At 36.9% G+C, this 25918-nt stretch overlaps 1 protein-coding gene across 3 annotated transcripts in view; it reads left to right on the forward strand.

The window, feature by feature from the left end:
* The window catches only part of ORC4 (origin recognition complex subunit 4), a 75737-nt gene that overhangs the window by 10010 nt on the left and 39809 nt on the right, over positions 1 to 25918 (forward strand). For all 3 annotated transcript variants that reach the window (XM_080669228.1, XM_080669227.1, XM_080669229.1), the window contains exon 2: positions 24052 to 24125. In XM_080669228.1, the coding sequence (XP_080525354.1) occupies positions 24069 to 24125 (57 nt within the window). In that variant the 5' untranslated portion in view covers positions 24052 to 24068. The remainder of the gene's footprint in view (positions 1 to 24051; positions 24126 to 25918) is intronic.

Consider the following 25918-nt stretch of genomic DNA (forward strand, 5'->3'; position numbering starts at 1 on the left):
CCTGATTGGCTGGTGGGCGTGGCTTGTGGGTGTAGCGGAGTTACGGTTAATTTGCATATTACTATTTTATTAGATAGGATAGCTTTTTTGATCTCAGTTGTTTTTTTTTGTTTTTTTTCACAGAATCCTAGTGGTTGGTTTTTCTGTTTTGTTTTTTGTTTTTCTTTTCTTTTTATGGACTTAATTAAAATTTTCTTTTGAAATTTACTTCTCTTTGCTTTATCTAAGGTATTCTCTTTGTATGTTTTGGTTTCTTTCATTTTAGACGTTTTCCTTAACTCTCTTATGATCCTTGATTGCGTGTTCAAATTTATGTAAGGGACAGTAGAAAGCTATCTTGGGTCTTTATGAACTTGTCTGGGACTTGCTAACTATTTATGGTTCTCACTGAGGAAAGATTTGGCTGGGGCACATATTGGAAGAAAAAACCCTAAGGTGCATGTCTTAGATATTTGGAAACCTCTTCTATTGGGCTAACAAGAGTTCAATGCAAAGGATTTTTCAGTCTTATGCCTCTAAGTCACTAGTTTTAGGATGTGATTATTACTAAAAACCAGTAGATGAAGCTGCGGGTGCTATTGAACCAACAAATCCTGCTCTAAGATGTAAGCCTGATTGCCAATGCTTGGAAAAGCAAGTGAAAGAAGAGAGCTCATGAATATCAGTATTCAATTTTTTTCATCTGTAATGCCCTTACCTTCTACTGAGCCTGATATCCCTATTGTAGAGTTCTTCTGTAATTGCCCTCAATAGAACCTCTTGTCTTTTGATGGAGTGGAATAGAGGCTTTGGTTTAATTTTAACTATTTTAGTGCTGCAGGTCTTTTGGAAATGGCTTTGTTAATGAATTCTATCCAAATTAAAACATTGTTTGTTAAGTTACCATGCTGTTATATGTTTACTAGAGGCCCGGTGCACAAAATTCGTGCACGGGGGGGAGGGGTCCCCTCAGCCCAGCCTGCACCCTCTCCAATCTGGAGCACCTCGGGGGATGTCTGACTGCCGATTTAAGCCTGATCCTAGGGATCGGGCCTAAACCGGCAGTCGGAGGACATCCTTCTCACAATCTGGGACCGCTGACTCCTAATTGCTCACCTGCCTGCTTGATCACCCCTAACTGCCTCTGCCTGCCAGCCTGATTGTCCCTAACTGCCCCCCCTGCCAGCCTGGTCACACCCCAACTTCCCCCCTCTGCCAGCCTGGTCGCTCCTAACTGCTCCTCTCCCCCCACCACTGGCCTGGTTGCTCCTTACTGCCCTCCCCTGCCAGCCTGGTCACCCCCAACTGTCCCTTCATGCTGGCCTGGTCGTCCCCAACTGCCCCCCTCTGTCGGCCTGGTTGCCCCCAACTGCCCCCCTGTTTGCCTGGTCACCCCCAACTGCCCCCCTGTTGGCCTGGTCACCCCCAACTGCCCCCCCTGCGGGCCTAGTCCCCCCAACGCAGCCTGCTGTTCAGTCATTTGGTCGTCCCTCACTAACCCCCTGCTGGCCTGGTCGCCCCACGCAGCCTGCTGTTCAGTCGTTTGGCCGTCCCTCACTAACCCCCCTGCCAGCCTGGTCGCCCCACGCAGCCTGCTGTTTGGTCACCCATCTGGGCGTTTAGGTCATGACGGCCCCTAGCTTTTTATATATTAGGATTCTTTTTGGATAGGATTTGCTGTTGGGACTGAATAGCTTTTCACATTTTACTAAATGCTTGAATGGGAAAATAATACAAGTTAAGATCATAAACTAGAAGGTAGATAAAACCTGAAATCAACAGTTGTTCCCCAATTCTTTTTTTTTTTTTTTTAGTTTTACTCCTTTTCATTCCCAAATTATGCCCTACGTGCTTATATTCAAACAAGCATGTGTTGGGGTTGCTAGTTTTTCCTAAATTCTTTTTCCCCTTAATCCCACATAAGTCTCCCAATCTCTTTCCTACCTCCAATAAAAACAACATAATTTTAGTCATTTACTCCTTTCTTGATAGATATGGGAATAGAGATCAGTATGAAGTTTTGACCAAAAAGTTGATGAGTGTTGGCAAACTTAAAGTTGAAAGGATGATAGCTTTTCTTTTTGTGTCTATGAGATCAGTAGTGATGGTTCTGCCTTAAATTTCTGATATTAATCATGTCTGATATTAATCCTTTGGGCCTACTCTTTTTTATTGTTTTGTTTTAACCTGGCTAGATGTTTTGTCAGTTTTATTCATTTATGTATTTAGCTTTATCAGTTTTCATTTTAGGCTGAACGAGCTTTTCATGATTTCTTTGTGATTGAGTTCTTGTTTTCAGTTTCATTGGCCTGTTCTCTAATTTTTTATTATTCTTACTTTGGGTTTAATTTGTTTTTCTTTTTCTAATTACCTAAGGTGGAAACTTAGATGATTGATTTTAGGTCTTCTTTTCTGTCCTAATATATGCATTCAGTGCTATAAATTTTCCTCTATGGACTGCTTTTGCTACATGTCATACATTTGGTAAGTTCTATTTTAATTTTTATTTTATATACAATTCTTTTTCTTAATTTCTCTTATTTGATCCATGTGTTTCGTTGAAGTCTGTTGTTTAAGCTCTGTATTGGGGTATTTACCAGCTATTTTTCTGTTTATTTCTATCTTAATTTTATCATAGTGTTAGAGCATACTTTATATAATTTCTTTTTTTTTTTTTTTCCCCAAATATAAGGTGTTTGCGGGGTTTTTTTGCCCCAGACTGTGGTCTGTCTAGGTGAATGTGCTATGTCAGTTTGAGGGGAATATGCATTCTGTTCTTCTTGGATGCAGTATTCTATAAATGTCAATTAGGTCATTTTAACTGGTAGCCCTGTCCAATTCAAGTATGTCCTTAGTGATTTTCTGTCAATTACTGTTGGAGGGATATTGATGTCTTCCAAGTATAAAGTGGATTCATCAATTTCTTCTTGCAGTCATATCAATTTTTGTTTCGTGTACTCCGATCTTTTGATGTTAGGCAGTTGTTAGGCACTCACACATTAAGAATTGTTGTCTTATTAGAGAATTCACTCCTTTATCATTATGTAATGCCTTATTTAATCTTAATACTTCTCACTCTATTTGCTCTATCTAAAATTATATATTGCTACTTCAACTTTCTTTTGATTAGTGTATAACTCCCCCACATCCCTGTATTTTAATCTGTGTTATTACATTTAAAGTGTCTTGTAGACAGTATATACTTGGGTCTTATTTGTTTATCTACTGTGATAGTCTCTACTTATTAATTGGTGTTTTTAGCCCATTAACATTTAAAAGTGATACTGACATAGTTGAATTAATATCTGCCACATTTATTGCTGTTTTCTCTGTGTTGCCTTTGTTCTTTTCCCCCCTTGTCTTTCATTTTCTACCTTCTCTGATTTTAGTCAATCATGTTATATCCATTTGTTTTCCTCCCTCAGTGCACAGTTCCACCTCTTTAAAAACAAAAACAAAAAACTTCATTTAGTTGTTAATATAGGGTTTGCAGTGTACATTTATAAGCAATCCAAGTCTGTTTTCAAATAACACTGTACCACTTAACACGTAATACAGGTATCATATGATAGAATATTGCCAGTTCCTTGCTCCTATCCTATCTAATAAAAGAGTAATATGCAAATTGACCATCACTCCAAGACACAAGATGGCTGTCCCCATGTGGACACAAGATGGCCGCCACAAGCTGGACTGCAGGGGAGGGCAGTTGTGGGCAGTTAGGGGTGTCCAGGCCAGCAGAGGAGGGCAGTTGGGGGAGACCAGGCCAGCAAGGGAGGGCAGTTGGGGGGGACCCAGGCCTGCAGGGGAGGGCATTTGGGGGGGACCAGGCCTGCAGGGAAGGGCAGTTGTGGGCGATCAAGCCAGCAGGGAGGGCAATTAGGGGTGACCAGGCTGGCAGAGGAGAGCAGTTAGGGGTGACCAGGCCAGCAGGGGAGGGCAGTTAGGGGCAATCGGACCGGCTGGGGAGCAGTTAGGCATCGATCAGGCTGTCAGGGGAGTGGTTAGGGGGTGATCAGGCTGGCAGGCAGAAGCAGTTAGGGCCAATCAGGCATAGGCAGGTGAGCCAGCAGTCCTGGATTGTGAGAGGGATGTCCCAGATTGGAGAGGGTGCAGGCTGGGCTGAGCAACACCCCCTCCCCCCGTGCACGAATTTCTAGCACCGGGCCTCTAGTCTATATAATAAAAACCCAGTGGTTGTAATGACTGATCACCAGGAGGTGCATTAATGGGTCCCACGGCACGCCGGGTCTGGGTCTCGTGCGATTTTGCGTGCTGGGCCTCTAGTCCCTTATAATAATCTTTACTTGATCATTTATACGTTGTTAAGCATATCAAATGCATTCTTTATTTCTATTTTATTGTTTTCAATTTCTGGTATTTCCTTTTGATTTGTTCTCAAGAGTTTCCATCTCTGCTTACATTGCCCGTCTATAATTGCAGGTTATTTGCTTTTTTCATTAGAGCTCTTAGCATATTAAATTCCCAGTCTTAATTTAAAATAGTTGCCATACCTAAGTCTCATTGTGTCTCTTCAATCTCGTCAAAGTATGTTTATTTTTACTTTTAGTCTGCCTTGTAATTTTTTTATTGAAAGCCATACATGATATACTCTGGTATAAGAAACTGAAGTAAATAGGTTTTTAGTGTAAGATTTTTATGTTCATTCAGCTCAAAGTTAGACTGTCATAAGGTGTTTGGAATTTCCCTACAGATTTTTAAAAAATAAGGTCTGAGAGTTGTTCTTTTAGTAATAAAGAGGAGCTCTATTGATATGATGGTATGGCACTGGGCTAAGGGAAACAGTCTGTATTCCTGTGATTAGGTCTCAGTTTTGTTTTGTGTGTGCAAGAGCCTGTGCCCCTGGGCTGTGCCCATGTTCCCGGGTACTTCTTAGCTTGATATTTGTGTACATCTGAGATTATGGAGTAAATTTCTGGAAAGGAATTGCAGGCTTGAAGTCTATACAAAATTGAGTCTTCTAGTAATAAGTGGTTTTGCCATTATTGTGTGTTAACCACAGCCTTACCAACCGTGACTATTCTTTTAACTAAAACGAAACAAGCACAAGATCTGCATTTTTAAAGAGATTTATTTTGTTATTTTTTCCTAACCTATTTTGTATTAACACCAATATGACTTAATAATTTTGCTACGTATCAGCGATAGGTGATAAGGCAGAGGAATGTTAAAAAGTGGAACTTTTTAGTTTGCTACATTAATGTAGTAGAGCTTCATCTATAAAGTTTGTTTTTACCCTTTGTCCAGTTTTATTAATGAAGGTTTTATCAGGTGCATAAAATAAAGTAAAATGGCCTGCATATTTATCTTGATACTGGAACTGTTTAAATTCTTCTGAACCTTGTTTTGAATGTTTGGTTAAAGATTAAATTCCCAAACCGCCTGGGGCTGTTGCCATTGTTGTGCAGAGTTTTGAACACGCTTTCTAGTTCTTTGATGATGACTGATTTGTTCAGGTTTTATGCCTCTACTTTTCATATTCTTTATTATTTATTTTATTAAAAATTACTTAATCACCCCAGCTGGTGTAGCTCAGTGATTGAATGAGGAGGTCACGTTTTGATTCCAGGTCAGGACACATGCCCAGTTGAGTCCCTTCCTCTCTGAAATCAATAAAAACATTTTTAAAAATTACTTCATCAGTTTTGTGCCTTGGTCTTTATTCTTTGTTATGCACTCTTTTGTTTACTTTATTCCTTTTCTAGCTTTATAGGTTACATGTTGCAAATATTGCATATTTATTTTTTTATTTAATAAGTTGGTAAGTTTGTTTAATACTAAATACTTCTGCATGAAGTTCCAGTTTTTTGTGGGTATTCCTTACCTACCCAGCAATTCTAGTACACTGGTTGAGTGTCCTAAATCCAACTTAATTCTGAAATTGTTTACCTGGAGATAGCATAGTCAACAAATAATGGGCTCAGTTCCACAAGACTGTCCCCCTCTCCCAGCCTCTTCAGACACAAGTCAAATTTGTCGTTTGTGTTTCTGACCAACACATTTAAACTACCCATTCATTGTGTTCGATTAATTTGCTAGACTGGCTCAAAAATTCAGAGAAGCATTTTACTTACTAGATTACAATCTATAATAATAAAAGCATAATATGCTAATTAGATCGGACGTCCTTCCAGATGTCCTTTTTTCCGGCTGCCGTGGTGGCGGGCGGGGGCCGAGGCAGTGGTAGGGGCCAAGGCCCTTGCATGAATTTCATGCATCGGGCCTCTAGTTTATTATAAAAGACTATAACTCAGGATCAGCCCGATAGAAGAGGTGCATAGCAGGGTATGGTGTAGGGGCATGGAGCTTCTATACCCTCTCAGAGCATGCCACTTCCCAATATCTCCACCTGGTCACCAACCCAGAAGTTCTTCAAACCCTTCGGGATTTTTATGGAGATTTCAAACAGGCATGATTAATTAATTTCACTTTCTCAAGAGAATGGGAACAGGGCTGAAAATTCCAAGTTTCTAATCATGACTTGTTTTCTTACGACCAGTCCTCATCCAGACCTATCCACAAGCCCACTAAGAATCATCTAAAATGGAACAAAAGACACTCATATCACCCAAGAAATAACAAGCATTTCAGGAGCTCTGCATCAGGAACCTGGGATAGAAAGCAATGTATATTTTCTATTTCAACAAATATAGTCATGCACACTTAATGAGGGGGATATGTTTCTGAGAAATGCATCACTAAGTGTTTTAATCATTGTGCTAACATCATAGAGTGCACTTCCACAAACCTGGGTGGTATAGCCTGCTACACACCTAGGCTATATGGTATATAGCCTGCTGTTCCTAGGCCACAACCCTACATGGCATATTACTGTACCAAGTATCGTAGGCAGTTGTAAAGCAATAGTAGAAAATATTTGTGCATTTAAGCATATCTTAAATATAGTATAGGTACAGAAAAAGGATAGAAAAGATAAAAAATTATATACCTATCTGAGGTACTTAACATGAATGGAGTTTGTAGAAGTTCTGCATAAGTGAATGAGTGATGTGTATACTCACACTATTGTAGACTTTATAAACATATGTGAAAATGAGGGAGTTATGTTTGGTGATCTTGATAAAAAGTGAGTCTGTAACTTTTATGAAGACACTTTGGACGTTTTGTTACCTTAAAGTGATCATGATGAACAGTTATCTTGAAATACAAAGAATACTTTAAGTTTTTTTTAGTATTTTCCTGGTTTGAAGTCTGAAAGGATAAAGTTTTCCTCTGTATTGTATGATGTTATATTAGAAAAATTCTAATTTAAATTCTTTTTAAAGCATTAATAAATAAAAATTTAGCATTCTCCTAAAACATATCCAACTATTTTAAGATCTTACTACAGTATGAATGTTTAAACTCAAATGTCTGCCTTGGCAGTTACCTAAGCATGCTGATGGGGGCCAGGGGTGGTGGTGGTGGTATATACATTAGTAAGCACAATTGGAAAACATAATTTATTTGGCCCTAGTATTCAAATTGCAGGAATCTGGCCTCCTTATGTTTCCTGCACAAGCTAAAGAGTCTCGTTAGAAACAATATACTATTAAAGTTTTGGGGGAAAATTCTGAGATTTTGCATTCACATGGATAATTTCTATAAATTCTCAAATTGTTTCTCTCTAAGGCAATGCTATTTTCAATTTTTTCCTTCCAAAAATAGTTTAATTAACATTTGCTAATTAATTCACCAGGGTTGTAGCATATCATATTTACATAACTGTAAGCATGTCAAAAGAAAAAAATTATTTAAATAGTGGTAAGGATTTTATTCAATTATTCTCAAGTGAACATATGCCCTGGAGTAATTGCTCTTGCAAGAAAGTACAATACAGTACGTTATGAGTTCAGGGCTTTTAACTCTAATATTTACCTTGCTACATACAAATGCTTCTTAATTCTAGCTGGCTGAAAAACAAGTTAAATATATTCTTACCTCTATGTTATCTCAAAAACCAATAACTAAACATGGAAAGCATCCACAGATTTCTCCTAAAATACCTTTTGTTTTACATTATTTGCTTATCTCATCAAGAATATTTTTCTAACTGAAGAGAGGCAAAGTTCTAGCCTTTTGTCCATTCTTACTCTTTGAATGAACAAAATGTCTACTATTCAGAATTATACACTAGGTAAATAGTAGAATTTGTTTTTATGTAAGTTAAATGGAGGCTTATAGTGGTATTATTTTCAATATTTCTGTAGTCATCATCAGAGAGTAGTGTTAAACACTTTTATTTTAATTGACCAAGAGTTCTTGTCACAAAGTAATACTGCCCTCTGCTAGAATTTCAGGTTTATGCCCCCCTCACTTCCACTCAAGCTATTGATGAAAATAATGTTCATTTGTATGTTTTTAATTTTAATTTGTATTCACTGATTTTACAAGAGTTTTGTAAATAGTCTTTTAGTAAATTTAATCTTCTCTCGTGTAAATTGTTTTTGGCAAACTGTTTGGAAAGTTGTATATTTTTATATTTTTAACTAATGGACATAAAAACCATTCATATTCTTTATAGAAATGTCTGTTAATAGATTAAATAGTCCTCTTTATAAGTGATGCATGTAAATATGTGAAAATTTTTATAGGTTGTTAGAAATAAAGTCAGTGGTGGTCGATTTTCAAGGCAAGGCATTTAACCCTTAATGGAAAATTACAGGTAGATTGCTTGCATAGTGGCTTGTGGACTTGACAAAGTTTATGCACCTGGAAAGTCCCCAGGGCAAACAGGATATTGGGGAGGGACAATCTGACAAAGGGACTTAAACTGGGAAGGGGAAAGAAAGAATACCCTATAAGGAAATAATGAAACTTAGGTGACATCTGGGAAGATTGTATAACCCGTAGTACTCAGCCAATGAGGAACCAGGGGAGATACCTGTGCACTAGGGAGTAAAATGCTGGTTGTAACTGATTTGGGTGTGCCTTCCCACCAGACACCTGATCTTGCAAGACCGACATTAAATGCCTTGCTTTCGCTGTACTTAGTGTCTCCATGTCTATTTAAAAAAAAAAAAAAAAATGGACTGGTGAGTATATTTCTAACATAGGTCTCTTTCTTACATTTGTCTTAAAGTTCTACATAAGGGATTTTTTAAAATTTTATGTTTATTTGCTAAGCAGTATGCTTTTGACAGGCAACTACTGTTCATTACAGGAAAGATCTGCAATTTATTGGGACACCTGCATTATTTTCCTTTTATTTAAAACACTGAAACAATACCTTTAAGTTTAGCAAATCACCTGGATTTATAACTAAAAGTTTTGAAATATTCTCTTTACCTGAGAGGGTTATTTTGTACCAACTATCTTGGAGTCCATCGTTATGCAGGGTAGGAAAAACTATTGTATCTTTGACCTACTTGAACAACTTTGAAACTAAGTAAATAGGACATATTCTCACCTGTTTTCTCTTTTAACTACTTTCTTTGGTATATAGTTTTATAGCTCCTGCTCACATTATTACTGAGGCTTCATCTAATTTTCCATTCTCCTTACATTGTCACTTCACTGACCCCATTTACTTGGAATATAAGTATACTCCTATAGGGGTTGCCTACGGTGTTCACTGAAGTTAGTTTGCATTAACCAAAAACAAACTAATAAAACCAGCCAAAGATGCAAAGCTGCATTCAAAAGTCAGGTCATTTGATGGTACTTAATAAGACTTTAATAAAACTTAAAAAAATTTTATTCTGCCTAATCTAAAAGTATTTTTTATTATTTAGCTGAAGTACTTGGTTCTTTTTCTCAAACAGTTTAACCCACTAATTCCACGTGTGTGTTTTTTTTTTTTTTTTTTTTTTTGCTTTAAAGTAGTAATAGGAAAAATAATAAGATATGTATAAATATATATTTTTGTGGGTATATGTGTACTAATATATGCATGTCTATGTGTGTATGAGTATGGCAAGTTGTTCCTGCTTTTTTTTAACTGACAAATACTATGGAGAAGTTTGTAGAGGATCCATTTTGGTAAAAAAAAGTAAAAAAAAAAAAAAGTGTGTGCACTCATACCAATAGTGATATTGCTTGCATTCAATTTTTCTGAATTTAACCAAATAAAAGTTGTGAGAATTGCTGAACTTTGAATATTGAGATGATCTAATGTTTAAAAAAAGTTATTTTTCTATATTGCATATTTTAATTTTAAACAATATTTTCTTCCAATTATTAATAATGAAGAAATTAGAACTCTTATGTATTCACTACAGTTATGTTGTATAATTATTTTTACATTATCAAGATTTATATTTACCACCTGTTCTATAACTATAAATTTTATAGTTGTTTAGTTTTAATTATTTAATGGATTCAGAGTTCACCACCAACCACACCGTGTGTGTGTGTGTGTGTGTGTGTGTGTGTGTGTGTGTGTGTGTTCTAAATGGCTGGATTTCATGATTGGGTTCCCTCACCAAAACTTCTTTTTCTCTATTTACTGAATCTATTCTAATTTAAAGAGGTTGTTATCTTTATATGTGAATGAAATCTTTATACGTATGAGTCTTTAAACTTACTCTCAGAACTTTGAAAATATTATTCCATTGTCTTTCAACATTTAGTATTTTACCATGTCCATTTTATTCTACCTTGAGGCCTGATGAATTCTTTCTTTAGGTTTAATATGAAACAACTGAATTATGATTGTTTGAGTTTGCTTCTCTCCTTATTTGATGTTTTGTGAGAATTTCTGGGCTTTTGACAGTGGGATTAAAATTGGAAGCTTTGCAGAACGCTTCTAGAATTTTCTAGCCTTTTATTTTTTTGTGGTGTTAACGTTTGACTTTTTAATTTTACTATGACATTTTTTTCAGAGATTATTTTGGCAAAGTATACATTACAAAATTTATCATACACATAACATAAAATTTACAATTTTAAGTGTACAGGTCAGTGATATTAAATACATTCCATACTATTGTGCTGTCATCATCACCATCCATCTCTAGAACACTGTTCATTTTTTACAATTAAAACTCTATACCCATAAAAAATAATTTCTCATGCTACCCTGCCCATCAACCCCTAGCTACCAAGATTCTGCTTTTTGTCTAGATTTTTGACTATTGTGAATATTTCATGTAAGTGGAATTATACAGTATTTGTCCTTTAGTGACTAGTTTAATTCATTTTGCACATTGTTTTTAAGCTCCAACTCTGTTGCAGCATATGTCAGAATTGCCTCCTTTTTTAGATTGAATACTTCATTGTATATAGCCTATATAATAAAAAGCCTAATATGCAAATTGACCGAATAGTGGAATGACTGGTTGCTATGACGCTCACTCACCACCAGGGGGCAGGTGCTCAATGCAGGAGCTGCCCCCTGGTGGTCAATGCGCTCCCATGGGGGGAGCACCACTCAACCAGAAGCCGGGTTCACGGCTGGCGAGGGTAGCAGCGGTGGCGGGAGCCTCTCCCACCTCCACTGCAGGTGGGCGGTAAGGAGAGAGGGGTCCCGGACTGTGAGAGCCCTGGACTGCGAGAGGGATGTCTGACTGCTGGCTTAGACCTGATCCCTGGAGGCATCAGGCCTAAGCCGGCAGGCAAACATCCCCTGGGGGGTCCCGGACTGCGAGAGGGCACAGGCTGAGCTGAGGAACTCCCTCCTCCCTCCCCCGCCTCCCAGTGCACAAAACTTGTGCACTGGGCCTCTGGTATACTATATTTTGATTGTCTATATCTCACTGTACACTTGGGCTGCTTTCACATTTTATCAATTATGAATATTGCTACTGTGAGCGTGAATGTACAGATACATCTTTAAGATTCTGATTTCAATTTGTTGCCATGTATACCCAGAAGTGTATTGACTGGATTGTATGGAATTCCATTTTTAATTCTTTGAGGAACTGCCATACTGTTTCCCATAGTTGCTTTAACATTTTATATTCCCACAACAGTGTACAAGGGTTCCAATATTTCCATATCATCTCCAACACTTTTTTGTTTTGTTCTGTTTTGTTTTAATAGTAGCCATCCTAATAAATATGGAACGGTATCATTTTACTCTTGATTTGAGTTTCTCCAGTTATTAATTGGTGATATTGAACATCTTTTCATGTGTTTATTTGTACATCTTCTTTGGAGAAATGTCTTCAAATGCTTTGCACATTTTTTGAATTGGGTTGTTTGCTTTTGTGTTGTTAAGTTTTAGAAGTTCTACTAGTATATATATGATGGATTTAATCAACTCATCAGATTAGTGATTTGTAAATATGTTCTCTCTGTGGGTTACCTTTATACTTTATTAATAGTGTTTTTAATGCACAAATTTTAAAATTTAATGAAGTTTGCCTTGTTTGTTTGTTTGTTTGTTTGTGTCTTTGGTATCATAGCCAGGAAATTATTGCATCTTCAAAATCACATTTTTGTTTCATTTAGGTTTTCTATTTCTTTAATGACATATCCTTTTTGTTCATGTGTAATTTTTAATTAATTATTTATTTTTGGTTTTTGAGCATCTTTAAGACAGCTGTTTTAATCTTTGTTTAGTAGATCTGCCGTCTGGTCTTTTTAAAAGGCAGCCTCAGTTCATTTATATTTTTCCTTTGAATGGGCTCAACATTTATTTCTTTGTATATCTTGTTATAAATAACTTAATATTACCAAAGAACTTATATAAGATAATAATATTCAAAGTTAGGGTTAATCTTGTCATAATATGGATGTGTGCTATTGCTAGTCAGTAAACTAAGAGCTAAATTTGGTCAATAGATCAGATTTCAAAAAAAAAAAAGTAGTCTGACTTAAGGGACTATCTTAGGAGTCTAGAGATAGTGGTTTTCCTTCCATGGTTTAGTGTTCTGTTACTCTGAAAGACAGTGTTAGATCCAACCTAAAATGAAGACAATAAGTTGGCTGAGCATACTGAGTAGATTTTTGTTTTAGCATTCCTAGGTTGGGAAAACGCTTGACATTTGGCTGGATGTTGAGATTTTTTTTGTGGGAATAGTCATCCTACTTTAGTTAACATGTTTTTAAAACTCTAAAATTTCAAATATAGTTATAATAGGTAGTAGTCAATCAATATATTTCAGTATTAACTTTTTAATATTCTTTAGATTATAGAGGTGTAAATCCTAGGGATCTTAGTATTCTGGGAAATGAAGATAGGCTATTCTGAGAAGAGGGCATATTTTTATAATTACTGTTATTTTTGTTTTTTTGTCAATGCAGGTATAGATTTTACATGTTCAATACCTTTCTGATTTATAATATAGAAGTGCTCTGGAATTGGTATAGTGAGAATCTTCTACACCATATATATGTATCCACCTTTACTTACGTGCCTTAACTGAGTAGAATGATACAAGACAGTAGAAAATTCAGAGTTACATTGCCACTCATTTATTTGAGCCAATGACATAGAGCAGTGGTCGGCAAACTCATTAGTCAACAGAGTGGCAAACCGCGGCTCACGAGCTGCATGTGGCTCATGAGCCGCAGTTTGCCGACCACTGAATACAGCAGTGGTTCCTAGATCTGGTGATACAGTAGAGTCAATGAGGGAACATTCTCTAGATTCCCAGATTTATGACTGAGACCCAGAAATCACCTTTTAAGGGAGTTTTTCTAGGTGATTAGACTGATATTTGGGAAACTGATAATAGAGTAAAGCAGATATTTAATTTATTCTTTGTGTATGTTTCTAATCATATTTTAATGTTACCCTTTGTCCAAATTTCATTAGTACTAGCATATTTTCTTTTGTCTTTTAAAAATAAAAAGTGTAATAATTTGTGAGTTTGTACTCTTGTTTTATGTAGAAGAATACTTTCATTGGACATACCACATTAAAGGTACCTTGCTAGATGCACTGAGATATAAGGAATTACAAATAGTGGAATCCCATCATAGATGAATTGACTACAAATTAACTACCCTACAATTTGACGGTACTATGCTACATGGACCCTAAAAATGTTGCAGTGTAATTAGAGAGATGAGAAGTATTATTAGAATTCAGAAAAATTTTATAGTTGCCTATAGCTTTGTTTTTTTCTGTACTGACAGCTTTTGGATGGAAATAAAATATTTGGGTACCATAGCTAGGAAGCCTTTAAGTTTAGTGCCTTAGACCTGGACATTTAAGAACATCTAGAAGAAAGACCATTAATGAAAAACAAATTAACTTATTTGTATATGTATGTGAATATTCAGTGAATGGTGTCCTTTACTTGGCTGTTATATGAATGAATATAATGGCTTAGATAGTTGTATGTGTATATATTTATACATGGGTAAAATTCCATTGTTTATTTTTAGTTACGTGCTTAAGAGTTTTTAATGTCTTCAAATTTAAAGTAAACACACACACACACACACACACAAAAAAAAAAAAAAAAAAAAAAAAAAAAAAAAAAACAACTAGTCACTGCCCTATTTGTATTCCGAAATGTGGCTTAGTGGTACATATAGAGAAAGGGTCATATGATTCAGTCAACTTTAATTCTCACATAAGTACATAAAATAAATAAAGGCAGGTAATTTAGTAGGTTAAATAGTTATTAACCAAGACCAGCAAATGGAAAAAAATAAATGGTAAGTTTTTTTGTTGTTGTTGTTTTCCTTCTTTACTACTTACTCTTAACAGAGTATCTGTGGTAATTTACCTGGATTTTCAGAGCAGTCATCTCATTCAGAATAGTGAAGCACCTAGCCTTTGACAAAAGTATCTTCCTTGTGTGGATCTTAGCAGCAATTTTCTCCATTCTGGTTTTCACTATAGCAGGAGCATCTAGGAATTTATCAGAAATGTAAATACTTAAGCTCTACTCTAGACCTGTTAAGTCAGAAACTCTCAGGATGGGCCCAGCTAGTATGATCACTTCCAAGTGTTGAATGGCTTCTTTGCATTAGTGATTTGAGGTCTTTGGGGTTCATGTAACTCTATACAAATTTGATCTACCCATAATTTCTTTTTATTAGTAGTATTTAAAATTATTTTATATTGAGGAAAACTCAGTAAATGTATACCATTGAAGTCCACTCTCACAGCTTTGAGTAGGAGTAGTATATTTTAGTTCAAGTTGCACTTGGTACTTTAACACACCATCAAAGAAATTGTCCAAGAAATTGTTTAGAACAGGAGTCTGATTCTGTGCTTTGCTGCTGGTGCCGCCACCCCCACTCCTCTTGGTTCTTCTCTTCGATGTAATATGGTAATTTATAAACAGTAGTCTGTATCACTGTGCTTGGCATTTGACACATGCTATATCAAGTAAACCATTTAATTTAATCTACATAATGGATTACATAATACTTTTGTTTCAAATTTTACAGAGGCGAAAATGGGGGTTTAGGAAAGTTAATTTTTAAAGGTCACACCAAAGAACCAAGAACTCAAACCTAGGCCTAGCTGAAGACAAATCTCTTCAGGACACTTTAGGATAGTCTTACTTTTCTTGTTTTGCTTCTTGGCTTTGCCTGATTTTGATTTATTTTAAGTTTGATGTACAAGTGGACTTTTTCTGGATATCTCCTTGCTTACAGTTCTCATTTGAATAGTGTTCCCAAGTATTTCTATTTTTCATCACTTGTGACTTTCTAAGGAAAATTTTAAAATACTAGAAAAATTCTGGTGTCTTCATCTTTACTTTCTTTGCCTTTTCTTTTTCTGGCTTGATTTTAAAAATGTATAAAACCTTGAACCCAATTTTTTTATACATTTGATCATAAATTTGAAATGTGTTGCCAGATTTTTCAGACATGCTAAAACTGGCATCAACAATAGCAACTTTGAAACAAGTAGAGAGAGTAATCCAAATCACTGCAGAATTATTGGACATACCACATTAAACTGAAATAAGCCAAGAAATGGAGGATTATTGGAGTATCCTATGTAATAAAAGGCTAATATGCAAATCGACCGAATGGTGGAACGACTAGTCGCTATGACACGCACTGACCACTAGGGTGCAGATGCTCAACACAGGAGCTGCCCCCTGGTGGTCAGTGCACTCCCACAGGGGGAGAACCACTCAGCCAGAAACCCTGAGCTAGGCTCACAGCTGGCGAGTGCAGTGGCGGTGGCGGGAGCCTCTCCTGCCTCTGTGGCAACGCTAAGGATGTCCAACTGCTGGATGTCCGATGGGGAGCCGGCCTAAGCCGTCAGTCGGACATCCCCCGATGGCTCTCAGACTGTGAGAGGGCGCAGGCTGGGCTGAGGGACCCCTCCTCTTGTTCACGAATTTCATGCACCGGGCCTCTAGTTCGTGTATAAATAAGTAAAAGTACAGATTTTGACTAGTAAGTTTAATCATTAGAACTATTTCTCTTAGTCCTCCAAGTTCTTAATTGAAGCCAGTATAAATAAAATATAATATATGCTAACTTAATTCTAGAAAGGAGATTATATTCATTAATCTTTTAAAAATGTTAATAATGAGCTATTGTGAGTAATGGCCCACCTGTCCAAATTTTAAATGACAGACTTGTAAACAGAAGTATGGCAAAAATGGGCCGAAACCGGTTTGGCTCAGTGGATAGAGCGTCAGCCTGTGGACTGAGGGGTCCCAGGTTCGATTCCGGTCAAGGTCACGTACCTTGGTTGTGGGCACATCCCCAGTGGGAGGTGTGCAGGAGGCAGCTGATCGATGTTTCTCTCTCATCGATGTTTCTAACTCTCTATCCTTCTCCCTTCCTCTCTGTAAAATATCAATAAAATATATTTTAAAAAAAAAAAGTATGGCAAAAATGAGACTTTTAATACACTACTGAGAGCTGGCATCTGTTGGTGCGCTTGCGCACGCGCGTGCTCACATACACACACATAGCAGAGAACATAGCATATTTACTTAGTCCCTCCTCCAGTTCCTCATTGGCTGAGTACTATGAGGTCACCTATTTCCTCATATGTCACATAGGTCTTGCTGTCTCCCTTTGGGCCATTAAAAAAAATTGGGCTGCGACCTTTCTAGCTATCTCCATCTTCCCTGTCTAGCTGAGGCCAACGCCTGGGGGTGTTTTCCACCATAATGCTGCCCCACATGCACAGTTCTTTGTTCCTACATCCTCTTTCCTCCTCCCTATATTCTGCTTGCCCTCGGGAAATGCAGCAAATTCCATCAGAAGCTGACCATGTTGGAGATGGATCACAGAGGTCCATTTCTGACATTATCAATCTTGTATTATAAACAGATAGACATAATCAGGAATCACCAGATGTGTAGCTAATAAGGTCTGCAACTTGATTTAAAAATTATTCATAAAAAATTTTGTGTACTTTATCTTTTGTTAATCTTGTGACTTCTCAAATTTCTTAAATTATATTTTAACCATTTTGAAATTCTGTTGCTGTGACACTACCAAGATAATATACTGCATATATTTTACTTGAAGTAGAAAATAAATTACTCTGTTTCTGTAATTTATAGTTCTTTTATGCTTGACAGTTTTTTTTAGAGTGATGGTATATAGTTATTTGAAAATGTAAAATTTACTAAGCAGTTGATTTAAGCTAACCTGTCTTTTTTTGGCAGCTTAGTTTACCTCTGGACATCCTCCACTGCAGAACACTTATTCATTTATCAAATATTGTTTTGAAGACCAACTCTGCTAACATTTACTAGTTGATTTGGATACATTATAACATAATTTCTAAGCCCTTTTTTAAGGAGCCTTGGTCTAGTGGAACAAACAGACAAGTAAACACAGAGTTAGTTGCATTAACCTGTGCTAATTAAGTTGTGTGAAAGAAAGAGGAAGATTGCATATATCATGAAAGCACTTTAGGAACACTAAACCTTCACACATTTGCCAGACTTGGGGTGTCACAGAAAGTATTCCCAAGAAAATAAAGTCTCAGTTTAAGATCTGAGTTTGGAGTGAGGAAGGGTAAAGAGAATGGTTGATTGTTCCAGGCACAGTATTAAGAGAAGGAGCTAGTTCAATAAGCTGAGAAACTAGTCATTCCTTTTAAACAATGTTAGGGAATTTGGAATTTAGAATTTGGGGGGTCGGGAAAGGGTTTTTATGAGAAAGCTAGAGGCCTGATGCACGAAGATTCCTACAAGAATGGGCCTTCCTTCCCCTGGCTGCCGGCACCGCCTTCCCTCTGACCAGGAACCACCTTTCTGCCTTTGCTCTGGCCCGGAGCTGCGATTCCGCCTTCCCACACTGCCCAGAGGCCCAGAGCGGCTGGGTGCGGAAGTGTCCCACCCCACCCCTGGCCGCTCGGCGCCTGCATATGCAAATTTACCCACCATCTTTGTTGGGTTAATTTGCATGCTCACTCCTGGTTGGCTGGTGGGAGTCACAAAGGTATGGTCAATTTGCATTTTACTCTTTTATTAGTGTAGGTGTTATCATAAATGGGGGTAAGACTTGGAGACCAGTAAAGAAGCTGGACAAGAAATAATGGTGATCTGAAAGTGGGATAAAGACAACTAGTAACAGAAGTGGTTTGAGTTGAAATTTTTGAGACAATAGCATAGACTGATTGTTACTTGAAAGGCTGAGATTGATTATTAGGTTTAATCACTTAGAGAGAAGAATCTACTGGAAACTGATAATACAGCAACTGTAGAAGCTAAAGCAGTAATATCAGGGTGAATCATTCCTTAAATTTACCCATTTCACTGCTCCTTGCAATAGTATGATAAGTAATAGTAGGTTCTACCAAAATTTTAGTCACTTAGGTTTATATTTGATACCAAAATGAGAAATCACTTAGTCCTGCATAGACATTCATCTCCTCCTACACTTTATATCTAGTTCTACTATTTTAGAATAATAAGTAAAATTATAGTATAGAAAGCACAATAGGAAGTAGAAGGAGTCCCAAGATGCATTCGTATAATTTGAGGAAAAAATTCAACCAAATTTACTCTAAGAATCTATTTGCAGATAATAAAGATTTGGTTGGACCACTAATCACTATTTTGGTCATTACGTAGTTTTTAAAAGCCATAAAATTAGAATTCTCTTTTTAACTTTTTTATTTTGAAATCTTTATAGACTCACAGAAGTACATGGAGTCCAGTAAATCCTTCATCCAGCTTCTTTTAAGGGTGACAGCTTATATAACTGTAGTGTAATATTTTAAAGCAGGAAATTTACATTGGTATACCACTGGTAATAGACTAAAGTTCTTATTCAACTTTCTAGCAGTTTTCACCTGCACTCACTTTTGTGTCTGTGTCTCTGTGCTATGATCCCATGTATAGATTTGTGTTACTACTACCACAATAAAGATACAGAACTGTCCCATTATAAGAAAATCCCTCATGCCCTGACCGGTTTGGCTCATTGGATAGAGCGTTGGCCTGCGGACTGAAGGGTCCCAGGTTCGATTCCGGTCAAGGGCATGTACCTTAGTTGCGGGCACATCCCCAGTAGGGGGTGTGCAGGAGGCAGCTGATCGATGTTTCTCTCTCATCGATGTTTCTAACTCTCTATCCCTCTCCCTTCCTCTCTATAAAAAATCAATAAAATATATATAAAAAAAAAAAAGAAAATCCCTCATGTCATACCCACCCCTCAACCCTGTCCCTGTCTCCTAGCTGCCATAATTCTGTTCTTCATTTCAAAATGTTTTATTATTTTAAGAATGTGATTTAAATGGAATCACACAAAATGTAACTGGCTTTTTTTTTTTCTTTGTAAGCATAATGCCTTTGAGAGCCATCCAAGTTACGGCACATATCAATAGTTATTGCTTTTTTTTTTTTTTCTTCACCTATTTCCCCTGTATGTATGGATATTTCAGAGTTTCTGTAACCTTACTGGCTTGTTGAAGGACATCAGTATTACTAGTTTTTTGGGCTATTACAAGATAACTTGTTATAAACATTAGTATTACAAACTTTTGTTTGAGCGTGAGTTTTCCTTTCTGTGATAAATACCCGAGAGTACAATTGCTGTGTTGCATGGTGAGTGTATGTTTAACTTTTAAGAAACTGCCAGAAAGAAACTTTGCAGGGTAGCTGTACCATTTCACATTCTCACCAGTAGTTGTATGAGAAATCCAGTTTTTCTTTGTGCTCACTGACATTTAGTCTCCTCTCTCTCTCTCTCCCTCTTTCTCTCTCTCTCTTTCTTTTATTTTGGCTGTTCTAATACGTGTGTATTAATATCTCATTTGGTTTTAATTTACACTTTCCTAATGGCTAATGATGTCGAACATCTATTCATATGTTTATTTGCCATACATTTATCCTCTTTGCTGAAATGTTTATTTATATCTTGTTCATTTTTCCAATTAAGTTGTTTCTTTACTTTGAGTTTTGAGTATTTTTTATATGTACATCCTTTGTCAAATATGTAGCTTGTAAATATTTTCTCTTGTTTGAAGCTTGTCTTTTCATTTATAAAATTAAAATTGGCTTTTAAATTATTCTTTGTTAGAGAGTACAGATTTTACTATTACTTGGAGAGACAAAATGTGTTAGAACTAATCTTTTGACTAAGACTTATTTACAGTCAAAATTTGTGTAGGTTAGGCACTAAAAGCGTGCATGTGTGGGAAACCAAGATGGTGGCATAAGGTATACACCTGTACATGCTGCCTTTCACAACCACACCAAAACTACAAATAAAAGACAAAACGGCTATTATCCAGAACCACGGGAAAGCTGGATGAGTAGAATTTCTACAACTAGAAGGAAAGAAAAAAGCGCATTGAGACAGGGTAGGAGGTGCGGAAAAGCAAAGGTACGGAGGCGCACGAACTGGGCTGGCAACTGGGTGCGCTGTTTTTAAGCTCCCGACTGCTCTGAACTCCAGTTTGCGGCAAGACTCTGGGGACCCAGACTCCTATGGGGAGAAACTGGACTGTCTGGCATCAGGTCGGAAAGCAAGGGTGGCTTTCTCACAGAGGAGCTCACAGGGATCATTGTTACTGCGTGGGGGCCCGGGACACGGAGACACGGAGATGCTGTGACGCGGAGACAGCTGACTGGCAGCCATCACTGTTTGCTCCGCCCTGGTGACTCCCTGAGACCCCGTCCCACCCAATTTACAACCCCATCCAAGCTGTGCACAGTGACTTTTGCATATTAATGGCCTGTCCTTTCGCAGCCTAACCTAACAAACTGCAGCTGGGTCAGAGAGCTCCAAAACTTCCAAACCCTAAACAAAGAGGAGAAATCTGTAGGTCTCGCTGTAGCTCCTGCTGGATGGCCTCAGGTAGTGGTTGACTTTTCACCTCCTTGGAGATCCAGGAGCCAGTGTACCCAGTGGTGAGTGTAAGACAATACCAGATTGCAACTCCTCATATCCATAAGTGACACACTCAAGAGGCAGACTCAGTGAGCACCAAAGCCCCACTGAAGCAAGTCCTGCCCCATATGGGTGTCTCCAGCACAGTAATTCTTCCATTATAGACACAGTGGGTCCTCACAGCCAATTGGCCTGGTGGTCAATTCCTCCTAGTGATACCAACAGTAATCAAGGCTTAACTACAACAAGACTGTGCACCCAGCCCACAAAGGGGTGCACCAAGTGTATCCACCTCAGGTGATTGGGGAGGCTGAGCCACTGGGCCCTATAGGACACTTAGCACACAAAGCCACTCTATCAACACAATGAAGCAGCCAAAATGTGGAGACAAAGAAAGGTCATGGAGGAAAGCAAACTACTGGATATAGATTTCAAAACCACAGTTATAAGGTTACTCACGAATCCTCTAGAAACCTCCAGAAACGTAGTGAGACCTTCAAGGATCTTAATGAGAATGCCAAAAAAGTGGAAAAGGACCAGTCAGAAATTAAGCATACACTGTCTGAAATAAAGAATAATATACAGAAATTCAACAGTAGACCGGAGGATCCCAAGAATCAAGTCAAAGATTTGAAATACGAAGAAGCAAAAACACCCAACCGGAAAAGCAAAAAGAAAAAAGAATCCAAAAATATGAAGAAAGTGCAAGGAGCCTCTGGGACAACTTCAAACGTACCAACATTCAAATTATGGGGGTGCCAGAAGAAGAGAGAGAGCAAGATATTGAAAACCTATTAGAAGAAATAATGACAGAAAACTTCCCCAATCTGGTGAAAGAAATAGACTTACAAGTCCAGGAAGCGCAGAGAACCCCAAACAAGAGGAATCCAAAGAGGACCACACCAAGACATCATAATTAAAATGCCAAGGGCAAAAGACAAAGAGAGAACCTTAAACGCAGCAAGAGAAAAACAGTTAGTTACTTACATACAAGGGAGTACCCATACGACTGTCAGCTGATTTCTCAACAGAAACTATGCAGGCGAGAAGGAAGTGGCAAGAAATATTCAAAGTGAACAGCAAGAACCTACAACCAAGATTACTCTGCCCAGCAAAGCTATCATTTAGAATTGAAGGTCAGATAAAGAGCTTCACAGACAAGAAAAAGCTAAAGGAGTTCAGCACCACCAAACCTGGATTATATGAAATGCTTAAGGGTATTCTTTAAGAAGAAGAGGAAGAAGCCGAAACCGGTTTGGCTCAGTGGATAGAGCGTCGGCCTGCGGACTGAAGGGTCCCGGGTTCGATTCCGGTCAAGGGCATGTACCTTGGTTGCGGGCACATCCCCAGTGGGGGGTGTGCAGGAGGCAGCTGATGGATGTTTCTCTCTCATCGATGTTTCTAGCTCTCTGTCCCTCTCCCTTCCTCTCTGTAAAATATAAATAAAATATATTTAAAAAAAAGAAGAGGAAGAAGAAAAAGGTAAAGATAAAAATTATGAACAACAAATACATATCTATCAACAAGTGAATCTAAAAATTGAGTGAATAAAAAATATGAACAGAATAAAATGGTGAATATAATAGAATCAGGGGCATAGAAAAGTGGAGTGACAATTCTCAGGGGGGGGATGGGGCGTGAGGGGTGCAGGAAGAGATTGGACAAAAAATCTTACACCTATGGATGAGGACAGTGGTGGGGGTTAAGGGCATGGGGTGGGAGGGGGGACAAAGAGGAACATCTGTAATAATCTGAACAATAAAGATTTATTTAAAAAAATAAAAGACCAACCAAAAAAAAAAAAAAAAAAAGAGTGCATGTGTTTCTTTCATGGATGATCCCCAAAAGAAGAAAAATGCATGCTTTTAATAATGCCTTACCTGACATATTTGATGCGGGGGGGGGGGGGCAGATTAAACACCTACCCTGCAATCTCAGACATTTTACTTAGCTTTTCTGAGCAGTGTATTCATAATCCATAAAAGGGGGGGTAGGGAGTATGTTTTTTAATTCCAAAAATACTGTGAAATTGCTGGTATAGCTCTAAAAAACTGAGGCATATTACCAAAGCTTTCTCCCGCTTTTTAAATTAGTCCTTATCATTTAAGGCACAGTTGTTCCAGGATTTGAACCCAGTCTTCTGTAATATCAGATGTCAACTTGTAGACCCTATTCAAAGAACCAGAGTGAGGATATTATTTCATGTTGCTAATCTTAAAGGGTTATTGTAGTAATAGTTATTTTATAGAGTTATTTCGAGGATTAAATGAGTTAATAAATGCAAAGCACTTGTAACAATTCCTGTTATATGCTAGTAAGTAAACACTGCTTACTTAAGCTATAATTACCTGACTAGTTATGTACTCCTATAGGAAATCAGTGCTAAGGAAGTGAGATCTTTCAGCCTAGGTGTTTATCAATGAATATGTTGCCCTCAAAGAGAATTTTATGTTATTTTTCAGTAGTATATATATTTTTTCATTTCAGTTATCATTGCCAAAATGCTAAAATGCTTGGAATTTTTAAATATCTTCAATTTGGGGACTCTGACAATTAAATAGACAATTTTATTTAATATAGTTTGATTATGGATAAAGAGAAATAGAGACATTTATGGATGTTTACAGGAGAGGCATTTTATTTATCTACTCTATAAGACTGATCAAGAAAGCAAAGGCTTTGGGTAAGATGATTCTGTGGGATGGATGTGAGGAGAAACTGCAATAGGTTTAGCTGAGAATTTAAAGTTTTAGAAATTGGATCATTTTTTCATGTTTTAAAATATGTGTTTAATTTGATTCTATAATGGTAAATTCTTAAATACTTGAAGCCAATAGCCTTTATTATATTCATGCTAAAATGTTTTGTTTTGTTTTTAAGGATTTCAGTTTGTTGAAATGAGCAGTCGTAAATCAAAGAGTAACAATTTAATACATACAGAGTACCTTTCACAGGTTAGTATATATTTTCATTAATTTCAAATTCTGTTACCTTGCAAAGGTCCTCAGAGAAATAGTTATCTTCTTAATTTGAATTCTCCCCTTAGCACTTATGAAGGATAACTCTTTCCATTCTAAGGGGCACAATGTCATATGCTTCTACTTAATTTCATCCGTTTTAAGTCTTTGGGTAGTTGGAATCCTAACTTTACATGTCTTCCTAAGTGTGATTCTGATTTCAATTTAGTTTAACATTATTTTCCAAGTTTTGTATTTCCTTGGCTAAATGTATTCCTGTGGTTTTTTTCATTTCTGTTGAAGCTGTTACAAATGAAGTTGTTTTATTTTTATTTGTTCATTGCTAATATATCTAAATGCAATTTATTTTTATATATTAATCTTATATCCTGCAACCTTGCTGAACTCATTTATTAGTTCTAATAGTTTATTAGTTTATTCCCTAAGGTTTTCTATATATGAGGTCATGTCATCTACAAACAGAAATAGTTTTACTCCTTTCTTTTCAAACTGGATGCCTTTTATTCCTTTTTCTTATCTAATTGCTCTGGCTAAACCTTCACTGCATTATTGAATAAAGGTGGCAAGAGTAGACAATCTTGTTTTGTTTTTGATATTGGGGAAATGCATTCAGCCTTTAACTGTGGAACATTATATTAGCTGTAGGTTTTTGTAGATGCCCTTTATCACATCAAGGAAGTTCACTTATATTCCTAGAATGTTTATCATGAACATTTAAGATAGTTGCATACTGTATTTCAAATGCTAAGTATATAGCTATACATATCTCTATTAAGGAATCTAGGAGGGAATGGGCATGGTATTTCTACCCTGGCATTTCTTTTTATCTGGCTTGATCATCAGAACTACATTATTTTTAAATTAAAACGAAATGGTATTGGCATCACTTTATAAAACCTTGTTCTTATTTTTGAAGGAAAATGCTTAATTCTGTTCCAAAAAAATTTTTTAACAAGTATAATTTACATATCTTCATAAAGGGCACAAGTTCATGTACAGCTTCATTAATTTCTTTAAATCCTGACCCGAGGACATATTTTTCATTGATTTGAGAGAGAGAGACATCAGTGTGAAAGAGAAACTTTGATTGGGTACACCTCTCCCCTCCAAACATGTTCCAACCAAGAACTGAACCTGCCACACCAACCAGGGCCAGCTTCATTAATTTCTGTACATACATACACTGATGTGACCTCTACCTAAAATCACTTTGGGATTTTTAAACCTCCGACTACTTACTACAGCTTCACTTCACTTTATCCCTGTCATATTTTATACATAATTGTCTCCTCTCTAATAGACTCCAATGAAGAAAGAAAAGAACTGAGGTTTGTCTTTTAATTTCTAGTGATATTATCTAGGTAGAGGAATAAACATTATGATTTGTTGATCCTCCATATATGCTCATTTAAATGTTTTACAGGTATTAGCTATTACCTGTCCAATACCTATGTTGTATTAGAGATAGCTGCCTTATTTAATCTGAAAAACAGGCTTGTCATAAAAGTGTTAGTGTCTCCATTTTATAGATTTTTTTTTTTTTTTAAGTAAGATTTAGAAAGGACTAACTGTAAAATGCTTTTCTGGCACCAATTTTCTCATTCTTTTCACTTCCTCCATAATGAAAAGTATGGATTATTTTATCCCCAGTAAATAATTTGCTTTGTTTATACTCTAGTGCAAGTAAAGAGAACTCATGTATTTCTTTGATACATGAAGGATCAGTCCCACACTCTCAGTTTGGAAAGAATAAATAATCTTGGAGGCTT

This window comes from Plecotus auritus (genome assembly GCF_963455305.1).
Source record: "Plecotus auritus genome assembly, chromosome: 5".
NCBI lineage: Eukaryota > Metazoa > Chordata > Mammalia > Chiroptera > Vespertilionidae > Plecotus > Plecotus auritus.